The sequence below is a fragment of the Balaenoptera ricei genome, chromosome 16, assembly GCF_028023285.1.
Source record: "Balaenoptera ricei isolate mBalRic1 chromosome 16, mBalRic1.hap2, whole genome shotgun sequence".
Taxonomy (NCBI): domain Eukaryota; kingdom Metazoa; phylum Chordata; class Mammalia; order Artiodactyla; family Balaenopteridae; genus Balaenoptera; species Balaenoptera ricei.
Window position 1 is genome coordinate 49,200,037 of NC_082654.1, and position 26,363 is coordinate 49,226,399.

At 38.2% G+C, this 26,363-nt stretch overlaps 1 protein-coding gene and 1 pseudogene across 1 annotated transcript in view; both read left to right on the top strand.

Moving 5' to 3' along the window:
* The first annotated feature begins 12,078 nt into the window (after positions 1–12,078).
* Positions 12,079–12,552, top strand: LOC132350824 (prolyl hydroxylase EGLN3-like; annotated as a pseudogene).
* Positions 12,553–17,687: 5,135 nt separating this feature from the next.
* Positions 17,688–26,363, top strand: part of PTPN20 (protein tyrosine phosphatase non-receptor type 20) — a 69,348-nt gene continuing 60,672 nt past the window's right edge. The window contains 1 exon segment of the mRNA XM_059899628.1: positions 17,688–17,804. Within this exon segment, the coding sequence (XP_059755611.1) occupies positions 17,688–17,804 (117 nt within the window).

Genomic DNA, 26,363 nt, shown 5'->3' on the forward strand with positions numbered 1-26,363 from the left:
CTTGGGCCCACCCAATGGCCTTGAGAGGAAGATGCCTTGATGCCCACTGAAGGAGTGGACTGTGGCTCCAGCCACCACAGGGAGGCTTCCTGGGCTGGATTCGGGCGGGCCCTGGGCAAAGTGAGGCCGGAGTCTGCTGAAGCCTTGCGGGGAGACAGCCTGGGCAGTGTGATGCCCAGCTGTGCTGTGACATGTGTGTCACAGGTTTGGGACAGGAAACACTGGCTCTGTGGTAAAGAAGGCCTTGAACTCTCGCTGAGGACTATGGAACCGCTGATTGGTAAGAAACCATAATCAGGTACTAAGACACAGTCTCTGCTGCCTGGGCTGGGGAGGTTTGGAGGCCAAGAGCTCCATTCTCACTAAAGGACAGTGAGGGCTGAAGGGCCTAGAGAGAAACAGAGCAGTAATTCATGATTAATTCCACAGCTATTTTTGAACACCTCCTGTGTGCTAGGACTGTTCTAGATGGGCAGGGCCCCTGCCTTCATGGAATTATATTCCAGGTGGGAGAGAGCCTGTCAAGGCTGAGTCCTGGGATTTTGCCTTGCCTACTTTTGCCCTGCTTTTTGATGAGATGGGGAAAACTGTAGGTGAGAGGTAGGTTTCATTTTCAGAATGGTTGGAATCAAAAATTGTTTTAGACATATTATGTTGAGATGCCTAGTAGGTTTTCTCCCAACATGCAGCATATGAACAATATACTTGGAAAGAATTTTACACTAAACTCCATACACCCACCACCTAGACCCTACCATTAATATTTAGCTACACTTGTTTTTTCACATGCCTGTTCATCTCACCATCCCTCTCTCCATCTGTTAATCACCTGGTATATATATATTTTTTACTGTGGTAAAATACACATAACATAAATTACCTAGTAGATTTTTAAGTTAAGATGTCATATAGGCCATTGGAATTTTGAGTCTGAAGCCCTAGGGGATGTTAGGGCTAGAATTGGTCTTTGGAATCATCACCACATAGGTGGTATTTAAACTAAAGGACTAGGTGAAACCACCTAGGTTGAGAGCGTACATAGAGAAGAGGAAGGAAGCCAAAAAAGAGGGAGGTGGTGGTCAACCATGGTGAATGCTACTGTGCAAGATAGTTTGGCAATTAGGAGGATTTTAATCATTTTAACAAGAACAACTTTAGTGGAGTAGAGCGGCCTTAAGGTCAAGTGGAATTTTGTTTTTAAGATGGAGGAAACTAGAATATGTTTATATGCCAGTGGGATTGAACTCATAGAAAGGGAGAAATGATGCAGATGAGGGGAACACTGCAGGGGAGGTAGGTAAACACCTGAGAGGGGAGGAGACTCCAGAGTAGGTGAGCAGTTGGCTTTGAAATGAACAGGAACACATATTCCATTGTATCTAGAGGGAAAGCCGAGACAAATGCAGATGCGAACAGGTGGTCAGAGGCATCATCTGTCTGTGAAGGCAGTCACTGGCTGAGAGCAAGGGCAGCAGGGGAAAGGAGAAGAGGTGTTAGGAGACACATGTGACATAGTCCTTCTGGAGAACGGGAAAGTGAACTAAGTACAGAAATGGAATTGGATTGCTAGGCAGTGCTGAGTGCCCATTTGAGATGTGTAGTCGTGAAAGAGTGGGATCAAGCTAGTGGGGTTGTGTGGCTTCCCATGGATGGGAAGGGTGTTGTGAAGTTTAGGTGCGGTAATACATGGAAAACATTTAATACAGTGGCAAGCACATGATGAATGTTACCTGTTTGAATTCTTACTTTGTTTTTCTTTTGTTTATACAAATGTGACTGAGGAAGGCTGACATTTACCTCCTGAGAGGATCTTCTCCTGTGACATGTTCTCCAATCACACCAAAGTCCACCGCAGTTTGCAGCTACTTGGAAGTCTGGCTCCCAGTGTGGTTACATTTATACAGCTTGATAATTGAGTATGTTTGCTAAAAAGAGACAAACTATAGCAAATAGAGCTTTCCATTTTCAGACTAACTCATAGTCTTGGACTGGAGGGGCTGGGGGTTTGTCACAGTGGCAGTTCTTATAAGTTTTCATGAATATCTTTTATTACTGCATGTCTTATCGGATCTGATGTAATGGCAATCTACAGAATCTATGGATCTCAGATCACCAGGGGAAATTTTCAGTTTCATAGGTTGTAATTTCTCCGTGACCGCTTGGGCTGCATTATGATACAGATAATAATAATGGCTGACATTGACAGGTCTTAAAAGTGCCAGGCACTGTTATAAGCACATTATATGCATAATCTTGTTTAACTGTCATCTCAACTCAGTGAGGCAGGTACTGTTATTATCTCTATTTTTCAGATGCAAAAATAGGCTCTGAGGGGTTAAGTAACTTGCCCAAGGTACACATGGTCTGATCTCCAGTTTCTGCTGCATACTTCAACTTTTTTTTTTAAAGACCTTGGCCATCACTCATCTACACTGTAGTGGAGTAGGCAAGATAATGGACTGAAGCAGATTGCCTGGGTTCAAAAACTGCTACATACGAGCTCTGTAACTTTGGACAAATTATTTAACCTCTGTGTGCCTTTGTTTCTTTATCCATGAAATGGGAATAATAATTGTACCTGATGATAGGGTTCTTGTGAGGATCACATGAATTAATATACTTAATAAGCCTAAATTAATGCCTGGTTATGTAAATGCTGCACTACCACCTACCTGGTAGTGCAGCCATGGTGGTATGTGTACTGATTGATTGACTCCCCTAAAATCATTCTCTAAGGTTCCTACTACTGGTCTAGGTTGAGTTTGGGAATACTCCTAACTCGGGGATCATCTTTGTTTCCTCTGATTTTATTATCTCTCTGAGGGAAGCAAACATACCAATTTGCTTCTAGGTGCAGAAAACAACTTGGATTTCATTCAGATTCATCTGACCAGTGATGTTCATTTAATTTGTCCTGGCATTGCAGTACCACTTAAAGGGAAATAAGGCTTGGGGAGTAATGTGATTCCATTTTGCCCTTCCCAGATCAGCAGCCTATTAGAGGGATTTGGTTAGAAAGGCCAATGGGCTATATAACCAGTGCTCTGCACAGTGTATGGTAAATGATGTGGGTCAAGGGGCTGCACATGAATGTGTTCTGAAATGATCTGTAAAATTGAGACCTGCTGTGATGTGTTGCTTCAGTTACTGAAAGCAACTGAGCAGCCTTGGCATGGGAGGCCAGTGAAAGTTCTAAAAGATGTTTTCTGGTAGACAGCAGGTAGACTAAATGCATGGTATAAAGTAATGGTTCCTAATGGGTCTGCGTCAGGATAATCAGGAGAGTTTTATGAAGCTTTGCAAAATGATAGGCTTCATATTCACAGATTCTGAATCAGTAAGTCATGATGGGGTTCTGGAATCAATCTATTTTTTAAGAGCTCCCTGAATGACTCAAATGTGTACTTAGCATGGGATATCATTAATGCAAATCAGTGCTTTTCAGTCCTGTGTTTTAAAATCACTGTTCAGTTAGCTTTTTAAAAAATACTGATGCTCTGGACTCACCCCAGGGTTTCTGAGTCAATTGGCTTGGGCACATTCTGGACATTTGGTATTGGTATTTTAAAAAAATCTTCTTATGTAATTAACCTGCAACCAGGTTTGAGAATCGCTGGTGTAAATAATCAGCTAGATTTCCCTCCATAGTTTAGTTACTCCTAGATTGAACATAGACATAGCTTCAGGTATCATCTTATCAGGAGAGTGAAAAAATTAGTATTTCTAAAGTTTCCCAATGCAGATGTTCAATTAAATAATCAGGTAACAAAGATATGAATTGATGATTGAATTAGCATTTATCACTGGGCAATGAAGATTTCATCAGGTTTTCCCTGGGGAGGAGAATTAACATTTACTGAGACCTTTATGTGTAATCTCAATCTTTTTTTTTTTTTTTTTAAACTTTATTTATTTATTTATTTTTGGCTGTGTTGGGTCTTCATTGCTGCACGCGGGCTTTCTCTAGTTGCAGGGAGCAGGGGCTACTCTTAGTTGCGGTGAGCAGCTTCTTACTGTGGTGGCTTCTCTTGTTGTGGAGCACGGGCTCTAGGCGCACGGGCTTCAGTAGTTGCAGCACGCAGGCTCAGTAGTTGTGGCTCGCGGGCTCTAGAGCACAGGCTCAGTAGTTGTGGCACACGGGCTTAGTTGCTCCACAGCATGTGGGATCTTCCCGGATCAGGGAACGAACCTGTGTCCCCTGCATTGGCAGGCGGATTCTCAACCACTGTGCCACCAGGGAAGCCCCTGTAATCTCAATCTTACAACAACTCTGGGGGGTGTGTATTATTCCCATTTTGTAGGTGAGAATTTGGGGGCTAAGGGAGGTTAAGTAACTTACCCAAGATTTACACCTGGATATGTACAGCTCCATAGTCTAGGTTCCATTTCCTCAATGATTCTTAACTTTACACAATTGGATTACCTGGGGAACTTTAATGATCAATTCTTGGATCCCATACTCAGAGATTCTGATTTCATTGATTTGGTATAGCCAGGAATCGAGATTTTGCAAAGCTGTCTATCCAGATAATTCTAATGTGCAGCTGAAATTGATAGTCTCTGCATTATACCATGTAGCCTTCTGGTGGTCTAATCATTTTCCTTTACACCAGTAGGTTGTCCTTCTGTAGAGTGCTGTGACTGGGTTCCTTGCCTACATACATTCACATATATTAGTGTCCTTTCTGCTCCTTCCTGCCTCTTAATAAATACGTATTGAGTGCCCAGTTTGTGCCATTTTTCTTGGTGCTGAGATGACACAGTGGTAACAAGACAGACCAAGTCACCAGCCTCATGGTACTTATACTGAGGGAGATACACAGTAAACATATGAGCAGATAAATTTTGACTTACATACGTAAGCAAACTTTAAGGTAATGCAAAGTGCTTTTAAGAAAAATAAAACAAGGTAATGAGTAGAGTGATCCTAACAGCAATGATGAGCATTCCAGTTGCTTCACATCGTTGCCAGAACTACTTTGTATTGTTTTGTGTGTGTATGTTTTATTTTAGACATTCTAATAGGTATGAAGTGGTATCTTATTATTGTTTTTTTTTTTTTTGCATTTTTCTGTTGACCAGTGGTGTTGAACATCTTTTCATATGTTTATATACCATCTGTATTTTTTCTTTATAAAGTGTCTGTTGAAATTTTTCGCCCATTAAAAAAAAATTGGGTTGATTTTCTTCTTTTTGAGTTGTAAAGGTCTTTATATGTTTGGGATATAAGTCCTTTTTCAGATATGTGTTTTCTCCCAGTCATGATTTTTCTTTGTATTATTTTTTAATGATATATTTTGAGGAACAGAAGTTTTTAATGTTTATGAGTCCAATTAGCAAGTTTTCTTTTGTGGTTTATGCTCTTAATGTCCTGAGACATATATTCTCTCACTGTTTGGGAAGCTGGAAGTATGAAGTCAAGGTGTCAGCAGGGCCATGCTCTCTCTGAGGGTTCTTGTGGAGCACCTTTTTTTCCTCTCCCTCTATTTTGATGGTTGCTGCCAATCCTTGGCAGCACAATTCAGTTGGTTGACACCATTCAAATCAAAGCAGTCTTCCCTCCACCCACAAAAGTCATGTCCTTACCATATACAAAATACATTTGCTCCATCTCAACATCCTCAAGAGGCTTGACCTATTCCAGCATCAACTATGAGTCTAAAGTCTCATCAAAATTTCATCAACTCAGAATGTCCCAAATCTTATCTTATAAATCATGCAAATCAGATATTTGTGAGACTCTGAGTATGGTCTATACTGGGGCAGAATTCATCTCCATTTGTTTATCTTGAAACCTAGAAGACAATGGTGTTATAGGCATAGGATAGACATTCTCATTCCAGAAGGGAGAAAACAGAAGGGGAAAAAAGGTTCATAGGTCCCAAGTGAGTCCACACAGCAGGGCCAGTTTCATTAGGTTTCAAGGCCTGGGCATAATTCTCTGGCTTGATCCACCCTCTGGGCCCATGGAGGCCCTGTGGGCCTCTGAGCTGCCCTCAGTGAAGTCGACTTAACTGACCTTGGCCTGCAGCAGCAGATGAGATGCACCCTCTGGATGGCCTGTTTCCTGATTGCAGAATACAAAAAGTCTGACAGCCTTCCTACATTTCATTCTCCTACATTTCGTGTCCTCCTTGTTCCAGGCTAGCAGTGTTTCTGCTGGGAGGGATGGCTGGATCCATGAGTCTTACACCTAATCTCTCTGGTGAAAGGTTGTCCAGCTGCTTCTTTAGTCCTGTTTCCAGAGCATGATATCTTGGACAGGTTGAGAATTTTACAGATCATCAAGTGTTGGTTCCTTTTTGCTTAATAATTTCTTCCTCAATTTATCTCTTTCCTCTTGCATTTTACTCTAAGCTGCAAGGAGAAACCGTGGTCACATCTTTCACACTTGGCTTAGGAATCTCCTCAGCTAAACATCCAAGTCATTACTTACAAGTTTTACTTTCCACCCAATGGCAGAACACAGTTTAGCCAAGTTTCTGCCACTTAGTAACAAGGATCACTTTTCTTCCAGTGTCCAATAATATGTTCACCATTTCCTTTTAAAGTCCTCACCAGAAGAACCTTTTCAAGTTTGCATTTCTAGCAACAGTCTGTTCTTGACGATACATGTATTCTCTAAGCATTCTCTATGCTTTTTCTAAAATTCCCCTCTTTTCTTTCTGACTGCTCACCAGAATTGCCTTTAACATTTGTATTTATACCAATAGTTTTTTTTAAGGCAATCTAAGCTTTTTCTATTATGTGCCTCAAAACTCTTCCAGCTTCTACCCATTACCTGATTCCAAAGCCACTTCCACATTTTTTAGGTAATTATTACAACAGCACCACACTTTCTGGTACCAGAATATGTATTAGTTTCCTAGGTTTGCCATAACAAAGTACTACAAACTGGATGACTTTTAAAAAGGAGAAATGTATTCGTTCACATTTCTGGAGGCAAAATTCTGAAATTAAGGTACCAGCAAGGCCATACTGTCTCTGAAGTCTCTATGGAAGGATCTTTCCTTGCCTCTCTGTGACTTTTAGTGGTTGCCAGTAATCTTTGGTGTTCCTTGGCTTACAGACATATGACTGCAATTTTTGCCTCTGTTATCACATGGATTTCTTCCTCTGTGTCTGTGTCCAAATTTCCCTTGTCTTATAAGGACATCAGTCATTGGCTTAGGAACTCATCTTCACTTGATTATACCTGGAAATACCCTATAAATTTACATTCACAGGTACTGGGGGTTAGGACTTTAAAATATTTTTGGGGGGACGCAGTCACATAGGAGAAAATCTAGGTGGTCTTGGTTTTAGCAATGAATTTTTAGATACAAAACCAAAAGAAAGAAAAAATTATAAATTGGACTTTATTAAAATTAAAAACTTCTCTGAAAGATGCTGTTAAGAAAATAAAGACAAATTGTACACTGGGAGAAAATGTTTGCAAAACACATATCTGATAAAGGACTTGTCATAGAGTTGGAATTGTACAGTATATAGCCTTTTCAGATTGGCTTTTTTCCCTTAGCAACATTCACTTAAGATTCCTCCATATCTATTTCTGGCTAGGTAGCTTATTTCTTTTTAATCACTGAATAATATTCCATTGTATGGATATACCACAGTTTATCCATTCAACTATTGAAGTACATCTTGATTGCTTCCAGTTTTTGTTGATTGTGAATAAACCAACTATAAACATTTGAATGCATGTTTTTGTGTGGACATAAGTTTCAGATCAATTGGATAAATATCTGGGAGTACAATTGCTGGGTAATATGGCAATACTAAGTTAAGCTTTGTAAGGATCTGCTAAACAGTCTTCTAGAGTGACTGTACCATTTTGTGTTCTCAGCAATGAATCCACATCCTTAACAGCATTTAGTATTGTCACTTTTTTGAATTTTAGCCATTCTGATAGTTAGGTTGTAACATCTTATTGTTGTTTTAATATGCAGTTCTCTAATGACATATGATGTTGAGCATCTTTTCGTTTGCTTATTTGCCATCTGTACATTTTTTTCTTTTTTGGGCCGTGCCACACGCCATATGGGATCTTAGTTCCCCGACCAGGGATTGAACTCATGCCCCCTGCAGTAGAAGCATGGAGTCCTAACCACTGGACCGCCAGGGAATTCTCTGACATCTGTACATATTCTTGGGTGAGGTGTCAGTTTAGCTTTTTTGCCTATTTTTAAATTGGGTTGTTTTCTTGTTGAGCTTTGAGTTCTTTTCTTCTAAGCCACCCAGTTTGTGGTACTTTGTTACGGTAGCCTTTGGGCACCAATACAGTTATCTTCTAGCAGTTATTTATAGTTTTTAGTTTTACATTTAGGCCTATGATCCATTTTGACTTAATTTTCATGAAAGTGTAAGGTCTATGTTTAGATTCTTTTTTTTTTTTGCATGTGGGTGTCCAGTTGTTTTTTTTTTTTATAATTTTATTTATTTATTTATTTATTTTTGGCTGTGTTGGGTCTTTGTTTTTGTGCAAGGGCTTTCTCTAGTTGCGGCGAGCGGGGGCCACTCCTCATCGCGGTGCGCGGGCCTGTCACTATCGCGGCCTCTCTTGTTGTGGAGCACAGGCTCCAGACGCACAGGCTCAGTAATTGTGACTCACGAGCTTAGTTGCTCTGCGGCATGTGGGATCTTCCCAGACCAGGGCTCGAACCCGTGTCCCCTGCATTGGCAGGCAGATTCTCAACCACTGCGCCACCAGGGAAGCCCCTGTACTCTTTTAAATTTGTTAAAGTATGTTTTATGGACCCAAATGTGGCCTTTCTTGGTGAATGTTCCATATAAGCTTGAGAGGAGCATGTATGCTAATGTTGTTAAATGAAATAGTCTATAAATGTCAATTAGATACACTTGATTGCTGGTATTGATCATTTCAACTATGTCCTTACTGATTTTCTGCCTGCTGGATCTGTCAATCTGATAAAAGGGTGCTGAAGTCTACAACTGTAGCAGTAGATTTGTTCATTTCTTTTTGTAGTTCTATCACTTGCCGCACATATTTTGACACTCTGTTGTTAGGTGCATACATATTAAGAATTGTTATGTCCTCTTGGATAAGGAGTACTTATCATTATGTAGTGTGCCACTCTTTGTCACTGATACTGTAATTTTCCTTGTCCTGAAGTCTGCTTTGCCTGAAATTAATATAGCCTCTCTAGCTTTATTTTGATTAGCATTAGCATGCTGTATCTTTTTCCTTCCCTTACTTTTATCTGTCTCTATCTTTATATTTAAAGTGAGATTCTTGTGGACAGCTTATATTTGGGTCTTTTTTGTCTACTCTGATATGCGAATGTATTTAGACTGTTCACATTTAAAGTGATGTTAGCATAGTTAGGTTAATGTCTACATATTTGTAACTTTTCAACTTGTTGCACTTACTGTTTCATTATCTTCCCCCATTTTTCTGCCTTCTCTTATTTTAAGTGATCATTTTATCATCAATTAAATCATTTTATCTCCTTTTAATTAAAAAGTTATTCTTTTTTTAGTGGTTGCTCCAGTGTTTGAAGTATACATTTACAATTAATATAAATCTACTGTCCAATAACACTATGTTATTTCACAGGTACAGCAGTTGCCTTGTAACACGGTAGTCCCAATTTCCTCCTGTTGTTCTTTACAACATTGCTGTCATTATTTTCAGTTATCCATATGCTATAATCACCCAATACATTGTAGCTTTTATTACCTTGAAAAGTTATTTACTATATCAATTAACAGTAAGAAAGATGAAGGATTCTATTTCACCTTCATTTATTCCTTTTGTCTTGCTCTTCATTTATGTAGATCTTAGTTTCCGGCCTGTAGCATTTTTCTTTGTGCTGAAAAAACAAACAAACAAACAACCCACCCCCCCAAAAAAAGACCAAACAAACAAATTTCTTTTAACATCTCCTGCAAGGCAGGTCTACTAGTGACAAATTCCCTCAGTTTTTTTTTGTCTGAGAAGGCATTTATTCCTCCTTCACTTTGGAAGGATGATTTTATGGGATACGGAGTTCTAAGTTGGTGGATTTTTCTTTTAACTTTGAAAATATTCCACTCTATAGTCTTCTGTTGATCAGACTCACTGATTCTTTCCTCAGTCATGTCCAGTCTACTGATGAGTCCATCAAAGGCGTTCTTCATTTATGTTACAGTGTTTTTAGTTTCTAGCATTTTCTTTTTATTCTTTCTTAGAATTTCCATCTCTTTGTGTACATTACCCATCTGTTCTTGCACATTGTCTACAGTTTCCATTAGAACTCTTAGTTACTTTAAATCTCTATATGATAATTTCAGTATGTGTGTCATATCTGAGTCTGGTTCTCATGCTTGCTTTTTCTCTTCACATGTTGTTGTTTTCCTTTTAGAGTGCTTTATTATTTTTGTTGAAAGTCAGATATGTTGTATTGAGTAATAGGAACTAAGATATTTAGGCTTTCAGAGTGAGGTTTTATGTTAATCTGGCTAGAGGCTGGGCTCTGTTTATGTTTCCTATAGCTGTAGGTGTCAGAGGCTGCAGTTTACTCTAGTTTACTTGTTTTTTTGTGTGTGTTTTTCCCTCTTCTACTGTCTTTAGTTTTCCCTAAGAATTCCTTCTTAAATAGAATTTATGACTTGCAACTTTTTCACTTATAGTCCACTGCTAACACACTGAAGCCCAATTGATATGGTAGGGTTTCGAGGACGAGAAGCATTGTATAACCTAATGATTAAATCTCAGTTTTTGTAGTGGGCCTGAGTCCTTGGGATGTGACATTTAGAAGTGTTTTCTTACTCTTTTTTTCTCCTCTTTACATGAGACAGGATGGCTAGAGGGGGCTAGAGTTGACCAGTTGCCCTTCCTCCAGGTCAGATAAGGCTCTAGTCAAGTACCTTTCTTGGGAGGGCAGGCTTTTTTTGTGGAGAGTGCTCTAGGTGCATTTCAAAATGTTTACTTTTCCCCTCCCTTTGTCTGAAACACAAGGGTATTTTTCTCCACTCTTCCCCATGAGAACCTGGTGCAGTATGGCAATGCCTCATGGACTGGGTATGGTCATAAGGGGATGGTAAGGAACAGCGAAAGACAGGGAGAACATGAACAGATGAAGTAGTGGTAGTAGAAAGGTTGCAACCTCTATAACTTCAGTGACTCGGAAAGAACACAGAATGCAGTGATTTCATACAAATAGCATGGTAAGGACCCATGAGGGGTGATAGTTCTCTCTCATTTCTATGATTGATTGGGTAACACCTATTTTTTAAATGTTTAAACTTTCATTAATAACTTGATTTTTAAATTATTTTTACGTAATTATCTCTGTTTTATTTTACTCTTATTGAAGTAGATTGTTTATCTTTTTATGGCTTTTTAAATATCAGCTTTATTGAGGTATAAGTATGTACAAATATCTTTATCTCATGAATAAAGATAATTTCATTTATTCCTTCCCAGTTGGAATACCTTTATTTCTTATTCTTGCCTGATTGCACTGGCCAGAACTGCCAGTGGCTCTTGAGGTGCAGCACTTCATTCCTCCCTGCTTCACCCCGCTCCCAACACTCACACACTCATAGTGCAGAGGATGAGTAATAAACCGCTGAGCAAAAATGAAATTTCCTAGTGGTAATATGAATATTGCTTATCTTTATAATCAGAAAAAGCAACAACATTATTCCTTAAAAAAAACAACTAAACTGAAAATAATTGTTAAAAGGTATAAAACATGTTAAATAATTAATAATAGTCCAAGAAGCTTATACTAGCAGTTTGGTCACAGGAAATACAGACTTTACAGGAAGGAACTATTATCCCTGAGGTGACTTCAGGAAGGGGAGCAAGATTACTCAATATTGAGCATTTGGGGTTTCTTTCATTCTCTTCTCTCCAGGCCAGTATCTCCGAGAGTGGGTCGAGATAGAACTTTTAAAGGAATTGGGAACAGTTACGTTCCTGGGAGGTGGGTGTCTGGGGCCTCCACGTGGCAGCTCAGAGGTGAGAGGAGATGACTTCTGGTTTACAGAGAGAAGAAAAATTACCAAAGCACTTTGGCTCTTTCCGCGGTCCATCCGGGAGCATGCAGTGTCCTTGACCCGCAGATGGAGATGGTGGCTTGCTACCCAGGAAATGGAGCAGGTTATGTGCGACATGTGGACAACCCCAGCAGTGATGGCTGCTGTATCCCCTGCATCTACTATCTGAACAAGAACTGGGATGCCCAGCTACGTGGTGGTGGGGTCCTGCGGATATTTCCAGAAGAGAAATCGTTCATAGCGTACGTGGAGCCCATTTTTGACAGACTGTTGTTCTTCGGGTCAGACCACAGGAACCCACATGAAGTCCAGCCTTCCTATGCAATCAGATACACCATATGACTGTTTGGTACTTTGATGCTGAAGCAAGGGCAGAAGCCAAAAAGAAATTCAGGAATTTAACTAGGAAAACTGAACCTGCCCTCACTGAGGACTGACCCTGATCTGAAATACGCTGGCCTCATTCATTTTAGTAACAGTTCCTGAATTCACTTTAAGAGTTGAGATCCAAAGAAGGCCTCTTCTTTAGTGACTTGGTGATGAGAACCCCCCTGCTGCTTGCATCATTCACATCCCTGTCTTGTGTACAGTACTGTGTGTTTTCTTGCCAAGACTGCATCTACCTTCAGACACTCTCTTTGCCAGGTGAACTCATTTGCTAACTCCAGAAATACCTGTAGATGACCTAGCTGGCCAGCGGTTTAATTGTCAGATTTGGTAATCCTGGGTATCAAAGCAAGAACCTGGAAGCACGGGCGAGGGACTGAATCTTACTTGCACTTTATGTACACTTCCTGATTTGAAGGGAGGAGGTTTGCAAAGAAGTTAGACGGTGACAGATGCCACAGAGAGGCATCACTGAAGCCTTAACATCAGGAAACAGAAATCTGTGTCATCTGAACAATTTCCAGATGTTCTTAATCCAGGGCTGTTGGGGTTTCTGGAGGATTATCACAACTAATGACATTATTACCTCTAGAAAGGGCTGCTGTCATAGTCATCAATCTCTAAGTATCCTGTGGGTGGACACTCCTTTTTCCTGGTCCTGCAAACTGGACTTTCTGCCTCTGCCCCATTTTGCTGAAAATATGACTTTCTCATCAAAGATGACAACACCATTTATTTTCTATTTTCACTTCTGACTTAGAGAACCTAATTCATTAATGTTCTGGTTGCTTTATTGAAATGAAATTTGAATTTAAATCAAAGGAGAAAAGAATCTTCCTGGTAGTTTAGAGCCAACAACCTCTGATAATGGTGTCGAAAGACCTGGGACTACTGATATACAATAAACGTGTGCATCTTGAACAATTTGAGATTGGAGATTGAGTCGGAAATGTGGGCATTGCTATTTTTCAGTTTTTCTTTCTATTGAGCTCACCCTTCTTTAACAAAATAAGAAAATCACGAAAACTAGGGCACTATATTTTAAAAAGGAAATAGAAATAAAACAAAAAATCCTGAAAAGCTGCTTGAGTTCTTCCACATTTTCTGACCCTAGTAACCTCTTTTCAACAGATTTGACTCTTCAGATTCACTGTGGTTAGCAGTGTGGCCAGAATCATGGAATTTGCTAGAACCGTGGGAAGCTCTGCTCCTACAGTAAGCACAGATTCCGCTGCCTCAAGAACTCTGTATTGAGCTCCTGTTTTATGCAAGTTACTTTTCTTAGTTTTCAATTCCATTTTCATATTTTAAAAATCCCTGTAATTTCTTGCTTGAAAATCCCATGAACATTAAGGGGCCAGAAATACTTTCTTTGGTCACTGACACATACATAGACTTTCCAAGAAAGAAGCATATTTTTATGTGTGTCTGGTTTTGGAAAATTTCCAGATAAGACTTGTCTTCATTCTCATGACTGCTCTGTTTTTTTTCTGTAGTATTCATCACCTCCTAACTTACTGTGTAATTTACTTATTTGTTATGTTCATTGTCTGGTATCCTTTCTCTAGAGTGTAAGCACAATGAAGACAGGGATTTTTGTATGTTTTTAATCAATGGAATGTATTCCCAGCACCTAAAATAGTGCCTGGCACATAGTAAGGGCTCAATAAATACTTGTTGAATAAACTCATTCTCCTGCCGTAAAAAAAAAAAAGAATTGGAAGTAGGCTCAGCCCAGGAGGTCAGAATTGCCAGGGCAAGGTGCATCTTGCATCTAACAAAGTCGATATGAAGAAATGGTCTTTGCTAGCATGTGCTTTAGTTTTGAGAGAGTTTAAGATAGACTGAAAATAGTACCCCAGCTGAAAATTTGAGAATACATATAGTATTCATTGGCTCTTCTATGTCACTGTAACTCCTGAAGAAAAATGTCCTGCTTTTGTTGGCTGGGCAAACTAAATACATGTGTTTTCCCCCTCTTATGATCACGTGAGACCACTTTGTGTCATGTTGGAGCTTTTCTCCTCTATCTTCAGTGCTGTATTCAAAACCAAGTAATTTCTTTTAGGCTTCCCTCTTCTCAGGGTTAATTCCCTGATTTTCTACACTATAGCACCTTCTCCAGGAGTTGGAGGGAAATCTTTATTTTAGGGGTCTGACTTCTGTGTTCTTGAAATGGTTATGCAGATTGCCTGGTGATGCATACACGTTTTTCACAGAATTAACTAATTAGTTAATCCATCAAACACTTCTTGAGTGTGTAAAATATCTAGTCACTGAAGATACAAAAATTAAAAAGTTACAGTTCCTGCCCTCAAATGCTCATGGTTCAACCTGGGGAGATGTGTCCAAGAAATCATTATAAACAGAAATATAGTAGAAGCACAGAATGGGCTTACTTAGCCAAAACATGGGGGGAAGTGGGTAATACAGTAGAAGCTTTCAACTATATTTCCTGAAAAGTTTTATTTTGCTTTAAAAGAAAGTGAAGATTCTGTTTTTATTGTATAATTTACTTTTGTAGACTTTATAGACTGCCTAGGCATCAGTACACATTTGTTGATGGTGAATTCTACAGTCTTACACTATTACTGATTTACTACAGTGGTTGTAACTCAAAAACTGAAATAAATGTTAATCAGCTTAATATTGATATTATTTTGTTTATTTCTTCTATGATATACTATGTCAAATATAAGAGAAGAGAAATTCATCCAGTTTGGTTCTTGTGTTTCTATAGGGTTATCTCAAACTCACTGCACTAACAGACACCAGAAATGGGCATGTGTTTCTGATCAAAGCTGATTGTTCTGGAAGTACTGCTGACTCTTATGGAAGATTTGAAATTGGTGACCGTTGGTATAGATTGATATGGATTTCAGTCAACTCATCTCTGTGCAAGAGAGATCTTACTAATTTGTGTGTGTATTGTGCGTATGTGCATTTATATAAAGAGGATAAGATGTTTGGTTGCCATTCACATGTTTATTTGGTGGAATGCAGTGGATAGCATATTTAAACACTGGTATTTAAATAGTAAGAGTATCTCCAGTTATCAAGGAGCATCTTAAAACTATCTGACATTTCTGAAGGAAATTCATTTTAACTGTCTTTAAGATTGTATCGTTTAATGGGCAGAAGACCTAAATAGACATTTCTCCAAGGAAGACATACAGATGGCCAATAGGCACATGAAGAAATGCTGAACATCACTAATTATTAGAGAAATGCAAATCAAAACCACATTGAGGTATCACCACAGGCCGATCAGAATGGCCATCATTTAAAAGTCTACGAATAACAAATGCTGGAAAGGGTGTGGAGAAAAGGGAACCCTCATACACTGTTGGTGGAAATGTAAATTGGTGTAGCCACTATGGAAAACAGTACAGAGGTTGCTTAAAAAACTAAAAATAGAATTGCCATATGATCCAGCAATCCCACTCCTGGCCATATATCTGGAGAAAATTCTAATTTGAAAAGATACATGCACCCCAGTGTCCATTGCAGCATTATTTACAATAGCCAAGACACACAAGCAACCGAAATGTCCATTGACAGATGAATGGATAAAGAAGATGTGGTATATATAAATAATGGAATACTATTCAGCCATAAAAAATGATGTAATGCCATTTGCAGCAACATGGATGGACCTAGAGATTATCACACTAAGTGAAGTAAGTCAGGGAAAGAGAAATATCATATGATATCCCTTATATGTGGAATCTAAAATATGATACAAATGAACTTATTTACAAAACAGAAACAGACTCGCAGACATAGAAAACAAATTTATGGTTACGAAAGGGGAAAGGGGGTGGGAGAGGGATAAATTAGGAGTTTGGGTTTAGCAGATACAAACTACTATATATAAAATAGATAAACAACAAGATCCTATTGTATAGCACAGGGAACTATATTCAATATCCTGTAATAAACCGTAATGGAAAAGAATGTGTGTGTGTGTGTGTGCGTGTGCATGTATATATAATTGAACCACTTCGCTGCATACTGGAAACTAACACAACATTGTAAATCAACTATACTTCAATAAAAAATTTTTTAAAAAGATTGTATCATTTAAAATATTTTCAATCATGTATTTGCGAGGTAGAAGCTTGGATATCATTCTTGGTGGTTTTTATTTAACAATGAGGTCTTTGACGTTTCAGTGTTATTTCCAGAGGAGGCCTATCACTTAAGTCCATTACCTCAGTACCAGTCACAAGGCCACTGCTGTCCTTGTAAAAAGAGATTTTTTCCCCTTTGTCAAAGTAGAATTTTCAAAAATTAAAAATGTGACTCATTAAAATTTGAAATGAAACCATGTTAAGGATTTTATTCAATTTATTTATTAATGAAGCAACCAGGAAGGTGGCCAAGGTAGTTCAGAGAACATTTTGAGGATCTAGGCTTTTATATGTATTTTGAACGAAGGTTAGAGTAAGAATGCTAGGTTAGATTTTAAAAGCCTGGTTAATGTGTGACAGGGCAATAAATTATAATCTTTGGTACCATCTTTTCTCTCAGAAATTATTTGTTTCCCAACTGGCTGAAAATCTGTAGGTTAACATGTAATTTTACTAAGTCTAGGACTTTTAATCAACAGTAAACAATGAGTTGTACAAAGTACAATTTCTTTATATAATTAAATAATCCTTGGGAGGGCCTTTTAAACATCATCCTCATATAACATTGAAAGGATATGCCACCTGTGTTTTTGCTTTACCTCCATGTTTTAAATAATCTTTCTTAACATACTATATCAAAGTTTTAAAATATGTTTCCAAAAATTAACTTTTAGATTAAGATTATAGTAATCTTATTTCATTTGCAGGTAAACTAATTGAAAGAGTCACCAGACCAAAAAAACCTCTAGATTTCAACCAATGGGAGCAATGTAACATCATCTTACAGGCCTATTATGGCAAAGATTAGAAGAGAAAAAAATGTTTATCCTGTGTGAGGACATTTTATAGATTGAACATGACCTCCTTGAAGATAGGCTCTGAAGTTAATTCTTATCCTCCAATATCGAATCTCCAGCACCTAATTCAGAATAAGTTTGGCATTAAAAGAATTAACTCGCTGAGTTACAGTGACTAAATAAATGAGTAGTAATATGTCAAAACTGTGAGAACTCGAGTTGTCTAAAATTCCTTTACATTGTATGTTTGACCAGGTGAACAACAATTGTGTGCTGGACCCAGGATACTAATTCGACCTTCTGTCTGACTCTGAGAACACAAGGCTCAGTACCTGCAGAAACCTTTTACCCATCTCATCCGGGAATGGGGACAACATGTCTTCATCGGGGAACACTACAGCAGAGTCTGGTAGGTTCTTATGCATTGTGCACCGTGGTGGACATGGGCAGCAGGAGGAGCCAGAGCAGTGCTTCTCAGACGGTAAGTACGCATGAACCACCTGTGCATTTGTTAACCCGCGCGTTCTGATTCACTGGGTCTGTGGTGGGGCCCAAGACTCTGCATCTCTAACAAGCCACCATGCTTAGAATAGCAAGGATTAGACTCCTATATAAGTTTTATTTTACTCTGATCAAATAATGCTTATTTCTGATTGTAGATATAGTATATATTTATTGCAGAAATTCTTATGTACTTAGGAAAGTACATAAACGCACAAAAAAGGAGGATTTTGGTATATAATACTAATGCAGTGTTTCAATTAGATGTTAACTGTCTCCCAGCTGACTCATGGTGTCATTGTCGTGCCTCACTCATTGGTAGCTTGCCATCAGTTCTCAACATTTCTTTTATGTCTTTTCTCTTCCATGTACAGCTCAGCTCTTGGTTCCTCTTCTACCCTGCCTCCCTGTAATCAGTGTTGTTCCCTTCCCCTAGGGGCTTAAGCCGGGGGTCTACATAGGGCATTCCCTGCCAGGCTGCTGCTCTAGCCTTGCAGGTCTGATTTCAGAAGTACTTCTGGTCCTGTTTACACTCCGAAAAGCCTGGAGGCAGCTTTCTTTCTCATCATGATATTACTTATCCGTAACACATATGTTGTTTCCAGTTATTTTTTCCTTCAATTATAGATATTATTATTGACATGTTAATATTTATAGATTTTATTCTTTGGTTGAATTCTTTCTTCAGGATAAATTCTCCAGATTGGGATCCTTGAGCTAATGAATCTTAATTTTGTATCACTTTTACTACCTATTGCGATATTATTTTTAGAAAAGGTTAAGCACGTTACCAGCAATATATCAGTTATACTGTAACCTCACCACATTTGGTGTTACCACAGCAAAAAGAAATGTGGTTAATTTGTTAATTTACTTTTTATGAAATGATGCCTTGAGCTTCCTTTAATTTACATTGCTGTGATTACTGTCCAGGATTATTTATTTCCTTTTGTGTAACCTGACTTAAAAAAAAAAATCTGCTTGATACTTTTTCCATTTTGAGCTAACTGTGCATTAACAGTTCTATCAATTATCTTCTGATCTTCTATTCAAGAATCTGATGAAATTTAAATTTTATGTGAGTCTTTTAAAATATAATTTTGACTCGGCTTCTTTCTGTTACATCCTAAGCACTCCATGCCTTTGTTTTAGCTTCTGTGAAAAGGACAATAAAAGCATACAAAAAATAGTTGAGGCATTAATTTTCTTAAGACATTTGCAAATTAATATGCAAGTGGCCAAACTGGGTGGGCTTCCGTAAAAGAAATTAAAATAAAATTAGCAATTCTCATATTTTGTTGTCAGAACTTTTCATGAATATATTTTTCTGTATTCAAAAAGTACTACATTATATTGTAGTAATTTATAGTTTTATTCTTTATTGCCACCTAGCAAATTATCTCTTTTCTCAAGGAAAGAGAATGCTTTGCAAAATTGAAAAGTTAATCATATAGATGGATTTAAAGTCCACAATAAGACAGACAGAGCAAGAATCAAGTTACTTTATTATTATTATTTTTTAAATTTTTATTGGAGCATAGTTGATTTACAATGTTGTGTAGTTTCAGGTGTACAGCAAAGTGAATCAGTTATGCATATACATATATCCACTCTTTTTTAGATTCTTTTCCCATATAGGTCATTACAGAGTATTGAGTAGAGTTACCTATGCTATACGGTAGGTCCTTATTAGTAATCTATTTTATATATAGTAGTGTGTATATGTCAATCCCAATCTTCCAGTTTATCCCTCCCCCTACCCCTTACCCCCTGGTAACCATAAGTTTGTTTTCTACATCTGTAACTCTACTTCTGCTTTGTAGATAAGTTCATTTGTACCTTTTTTTAAGATTCCATATATAAGCGATATCATATGATATTTGTCTTTCCCTGTCTGACTTACTTCACTCCGTATGACAATCTCTAGGTCCATCCATGTTGCTGCAAGTGGCATTATTTTGTTCTTTGTATGGCTGAGTAGTGTTCCATAGTATATATGTACCACATCTTCTTTGTCCATTCCTCTGTTGATGGACATTTAGGTTGCTCCCATGTCCTGGCTATTGTAAATAGTGCTGCAGTGAACATTGGGGTGCATGTATCTTTTCAAATTATGGTTTTCTCCAGATATATGCCCAGGAGTGGGATTGCTGGATCATATGGTAGCTCTATTTTTAGTTTTTTAAGGAACCTCCATACTGTTCTCCATAGTGGTTGTACCAGTTTACATTCCCACCAACAGTGTAGGAGGGCTCCCTTTTTTCCACACCCTCTCCAGCATTTGTTGTTTATAGATTTTTTTGGTGATGGCCATTCTGACTGGTGTAAGGTGATACTGCATTGTAGTTTTGATTTGCATTTCTCTAATAATTAGTGATGTTGAGCATCTTCTCATGTGCTTTTTAGCCATCTCTATGTCTTTGGAGAAATGTCTATTTAGATCTTCTGCCCATTTTTTGATTGGGTTGTTTGTTTTTTTGATATTGAGCTTTGTAGATTAATCCCTTGTTGGTTGCTTCATTTCCATATATTTTCTCCCATTCTGAGGACTTTTTGTTTTGTTTATAATTCCCTTTGCTGTGCAAAAGCTTTTAAGTTTAATTAGGTCCCATTTGTTTATTTTTGTTTTTATTTTCATTACTCTAGGAGGTGCATCGAAAAGGGTCTTGCTGCGATTTATGTCAGAGTGCTCTGCCTACCAAGTTCCTTTAAATGGATCAAAATCTTTAGTCACAGACACAGTCCCCAAATCACTTATTATCCCTTATTGAAATTTATAGTTTTTATGGAATTCCAGCTGGAATTTGTATTCTCTTTTCTTGGCTCCCATACGCCTTTATTTATATCCTTATTGGAGTGTATGTTTTATTGCCTCATTCATTTTTATATTTTCTTATTGAACTGCAAACTCCTTGAGGATGGAGATTGAGTCTTTTTCCTCTTTCCTTAAGCAAGCTCAGTACTTTGTGTATTGTAGATGTTTAATAAGTGTTTGTTGGTTTGAACATGATCTCAGAGCTGCTCTTAGCGTTGACAGGAAACAGAGAACAGAGGAGGTACTAACCTGTAGTTTCTGCAATATGCTGTCCTTCAACAATTGACAGATTAGCAGTTTTGACTTACGGTAAATTTCTGTTACCAAACAGATGTTTGTAATAGAAAGAATGAAGTGACCTTCAAGCCCTTAGGAAAGAATGAAGTGATCTTTAAGAACTGACTGAGTTTCACTAAGAGCAAGATAGGTTAAACCAGCCTCTAACTAGAGTAGTCTAGAGCAGCCCTGGATCAAGAGGAAGCTCTCCTTATCCTAATGGAGTAAGCATTCTTCTTCCTGGTCACCCTAAGATTAGAATGACTCAAACCACCAAACCCCCGGGAATTCTTTGCTTGGAACACCTGGTGGCCCTAAAGCCTCCCTTGGAACCCTATTGCAAGGTCAAATAGTTGCTTGAGCCTAGCAATGCATGCTGAAATTAGAAATCATCCTTTTATAATTCTGAAAAATTGTGGAGTACGCAGGAGATTCATTTACTAGTTGAACTAGTATACTAGTCACTTAGATGTCCCATTGGCAAAATCTGTGTGAAGCTCCTTGGCCTTCTTCATGTTTCAGGCACCTTTAAAACTTAACCACAGTGACCTGAAATTTCTGGTTATCGTACTGCGTCAGGTCCAAAATCTGAATTATGTGGTACCATGTAGGACCTGAGCTAGCTAGCCCAGGGTTTATGCTGCTCGCTGTCAATTCCTGAGTATCCTGGAGGAGAACACAGTTCTCATTATAGTAAATATCTATGCCAAAACAGACCACTAGGTTCTTTGTGCTGGTTCATCTTTAGTTTTTCCAGTCAACCCTACTTTTTCTTGAGATAATTTTTTTCTAACCTTCCCACTCATGTGTCTGAGAGAGGGCCACATTTGTAACTTGTCATTTTTAAGACCTTATAAGTTCATGTCCATCTATCAATAAGCCAAGTGGGGTATTTAAAGGAGTCACTGGGAAGTACTGTTGGTACTGTGCCTTTAATATGGGTAAAATGACAGGTTACCTAGCTCCCAGAGGCAGGGTTAATGAACAACAGGTAGTTAAATCAGTCCACACATCTTTCATGGTAATTATGTCCTTAACTCTTAGTTCTGTAGTGTATCTAGAGCCATCCTGACTCTGGCCATTGGTCAAGGAATTTCAATTCACAAGAAGGGTTTATAGGATACCACATGAGGGGCTGCTAGTAGGCCTCAATTGACATAACATTGCTCACCAGTAGAAAGCATCCCATAGTCAACCTAGACTCACTCAACTCCCATATAATCTCTATCACCTGACCCTTCAAGAACATTGAAGACTGCATTCTGAACTCTTCCTGAGTCACTGAAGTTATAAAGGTTGCTACCTTTCTACTACCACTACTTCATCTTTTCATGTTCTCTCTCTCTTTCACTGGTCCTTACCATCCCTTTATGACTATACCCAGTCCATGGGGCCTTACCATGCTGCCAGGACTTTCAGGATGTGCTCCACAAATAGCCTCCACCAGGGCTTGCTCCAGTGCCGAGCCAAGGAGAAAGTCTGGACACCATAGGAGTTCATAGGAACGTGAGGTCAAACAAGCTTTCTTAGGGGCAGGATCTCAGACTGGACAAAAAAGGGACACCCCTTGCCTTATCCCAAGGTTAAGGTATCTAGGAATGAGTAGGAAGGGAGAAGGGGGTGTTCTATGCAGCCTGGTGCTTTTAAACTCTCATATCTGCCCCTAAGCCACACATGAGCACACATAAAAATGGCTCTCTGTTGCCTTTTCATTTTTCATGGACCCCATTAATTTATGGCCTTCTATGTCTTATATGACTTCTCGTCTCCTAGCTTTCCACTTCATATTTCATTCCTTGAACTGATGCTTAGCACCCCTTCTCCAGTTTTGACCTGTTACTTTCCTTATTTGATTCTGATTTGGACTCTTCTGGCCAAGTGATTATCATGATTTTGAGAAAATACCTTGTTTATTCTAGTCTACTAATCTAGAATCCATGATGGAAGGGCACATCCCCTACTACCATAACGGAAAAGCTTTCCCTGTTGCCTAGCATCTTGCATTTGTCCAAACCTTGGAAAAATACTCTTATTGCTAGAGAAACATATAATAAGATTGATCACACAATGACAATTGCTAACAAAATTCATTATTCCATGGACATTTTTCTACTGCATGTTCTGGCCTGGGCACTGTATTCTAGGTTGGAAATAGAGAAGTGTAAGCAGAAATGAAAAAATTCAAGAGAGGAAGATAAAGTTGGATATATCTTTCAGAAAATAAAAGAAAAAGATAAAGAGATAGAAAATAGAAAAAAGGTAAAGTTAGAGCATGAATCTAAGAGCCTGCATTTAACTAACAGGAATTCAGAAAAAAAGTGGAGACTGAGGAGCTAATTATTAAAGAAAAACTCCTAGACTAAGATGAGTTTCCAGATTGAGAGTAAGTTCCATTACCCAGCAAAATGAAAGAAAAAAGAGCACACCAAGGCACATTATTGTGAAACCTCCAAACATGGAAAAGATCCTAAAAGCTTCTAGTGGTGGAGAATAAAGCAAGTTACATATAAAAGAATGTGCTCTAGAGTGAAATTAGCATCAAATTGTCAGTTTATCAAATTATCTCACTGGAAGCTAGAATAAAGGGTTTCTCAGACATGAAGTAAGTGTCTTCACGTTTATTTTCAATGTAGAATAAGTAAAAAATCTAAAGGAGTGATATAAGGAGCTAAAGATGTTTACCCTGGAGAAGAGAACCTAACAGTAGGTATTACACCAGTGTGCAAAGATGCCAGGAGCTATGGCGGGAGGACCCACTCTGTAGTGCTCCAGAGTGAGGAAGCCAGAACAAGGATTACAGAGTGAGACTCTGCCTTAACATGTTAATGGCCTGTGATATTCAATGATGAAATCATGATCATCTAACACAAACCTATGCAACATTGAATAGAATTATATAAGGGAATCTTCTTGAGGGATTGCTAGACTATTTAATGTAAAATCTAACTAGACAGTAAGATGCCATTATGACAATAAATACCATTTTATTCTTTAAATTAGTAGACAGGAAGCTGTCTGGCATAGGCTAAAAAAGTGGGTCAGAAATCTAGAAGGTTTTTGTTTTAGTTAAAAAAAAAATCTTAACAGAGCCCTGCATTCCTTTAGAGAAGGTAGGTTACTTAAAAAGTATATACAAGGTCTGGTAAACTTGAGGGCTCTTCATTTATTCAAATCAAAATTTGAAAGCTCAAAATTTGACAGAATTCACAAAAGCATCGTAGCCAAGTAGACACAATCCTTTTTTCCTAAAGGTTAAAATCATATATGCTTGAAAAAAATCACTCTGCACTTAAGTGTCAGTTCATTTAGCTACCTTATATTAGAGGAAAACCCATACAAATAAATATAGGAAGAACCTGTCTCAAATAATTTATTCAACTCATTAAATAATCAAGGAATAGTGAGAGGATAAAAGCTGGTTGAAAGAGCATTTTTGAGAACAGGGTATGTTTGATCCACTAGGAAGGGAATTTTGAAATAAGTTTGCTGAATTAGAAATAAAATTGATTAATGTTCTACAGGGTATTGAAACTATAACCTTTTCTGTCAGACAGACATCTTAACAAAATGATATTATTAAATTATTAACTTTACTTCTGATATAACTTTCACATATATGACCCGCAACTTTAGTTCTTCTTTTTTTTTTTAAACATCTTTATTGGAGTATAACTGCTTTACATTGGTGTGTTAGTTTCTGCTTTATAACAAAGTGAATCAGTTACACATATACATATATCCCCATATCTCTTCCCTCTTGTGTCTCCTTCCCTCCCACCCTCCCTATCCCACCCCTCTAGGTGGTCACAAAGCACCGAGCTGATCTCCCTGTGCTATGCGGCTGCTTCCCGCTAGCTCTCTATTTTACGTTTGGTAGTGTATATGTGTCCATGCCACTCTCTCACTTTGTCCCAGCTTACCCTTCCCCCTCCCCGTATCCTCAAGTCCATTCTCTAGTAGGTCTGCATCTTTATTGCCGTCTTGCCCCTAGGTTCTTCATGACCATTTTTTTTTTTTTAGATTCCATAAATATGTGTTAGCATATGGTATTTGTTTTTCTCTTTCTGACTTACTTCACTCTGTATGACAGACTCTAGGTCCATCCACCTTACTAAAAATAACTCAATTTCGTTTCTTTTTATGGCTGAGTAATATTCCATTGTATATATGTGCCACATCTTCTTTATCCATTCATCTGTTGATGGACACTTAGGTTGCTTCTATGTCCTGGCTATTGTAAATAGAGCTGCAATGAACATTGTGGTACATGACTCTTTTTGAATTATGGCTTTCTTAGGGTATATGCCCAGTAGTGGGATTGCTGGGTCATATGGTAGTTCTGTTTTTAGTTTTTTAAGGAACCTCCATACTGTTCTCCATAGTGGCTGTGTCAATTTACATTCCCACCAACAGTGCAAGTGGGTTCCCTTTTCTCCACACCCTCTCCAGCATTTATTGTTTGTAGATTTTTTGATGATGACCATTCTGACTGGTGTGAGATGATATCTCATTGTAGTTTTGATTTGCATTTTTCTAATGATTAATGATGTTGAGCATTCTTTCATGTGTTTGTTGGCAATCTGTATATCTTCTTCGGAGAAATGTCTATTTAGGTCTTCTGCCCATTTTTGGATTGGGTTGTTTGTTTTTTTAATATTGAGCTGCATGAGCTGCTTGTATATTTTGGAGATTAATCCTTTGTCAGTTGCTTTGTTTGCAAATATTTTCTCCCATTCTGAGGGTTGTCTTTTCGTCTTGTTTATGGTTTCCTTTGCTGTGCAAAAGCTTTTAAGTTTCATTAGGTCCCATTTGTTTATTTGTGTTTTTATTTCTATTTCTCTAGGAGATGGGTCAAAAAGGAACTTGCTGTGATTTATGTCATAGAGTGTTCTGCCTATGTTTTCCTCTAAGAGTTTGATAGTGTCTGGCCTTACATTTAGGTCTTTAATCCATTTTGAGTTTATTTTTGTTAGGGAGTGTTCTAATTTCATTCTTTTACATGTAGCTGTCCAGTTTTCCCAGCACCACTTATTGAAGAGGCTGTCTTTTCTCCATTGTATATTCTTGCCTCCTTTATCAAAGATAAGGTGACCATATGTGCGTGGGTTTATCTCGGTTTTCTATACTGTTCCATTGACCTATAGTTCTGTTTTTGTGCCAGTACTGTACTGTCTTGATTACTGTAGCTTTGTAGTATAGTCTGAAGTCCGGGAGTCCGATTCCTCCAGCTCCGTTTTTCTTTCTCAAGATTGTTTTGGCTATTCGGGGTCTTTTGTGTTTCCATACAAATTGTGAAATTTTTTGTTCTAATTCTGTGAAAAATGCCATTGGTAGTTTGATAGGGATTGCATTGAATCTGTAGATTGCTCTGGGTAGTATAGTCATTTTCACAATGTTGATTCTTCCAATCCAAGAACATGGTATATCTCTCCATCTATTTGTATCATC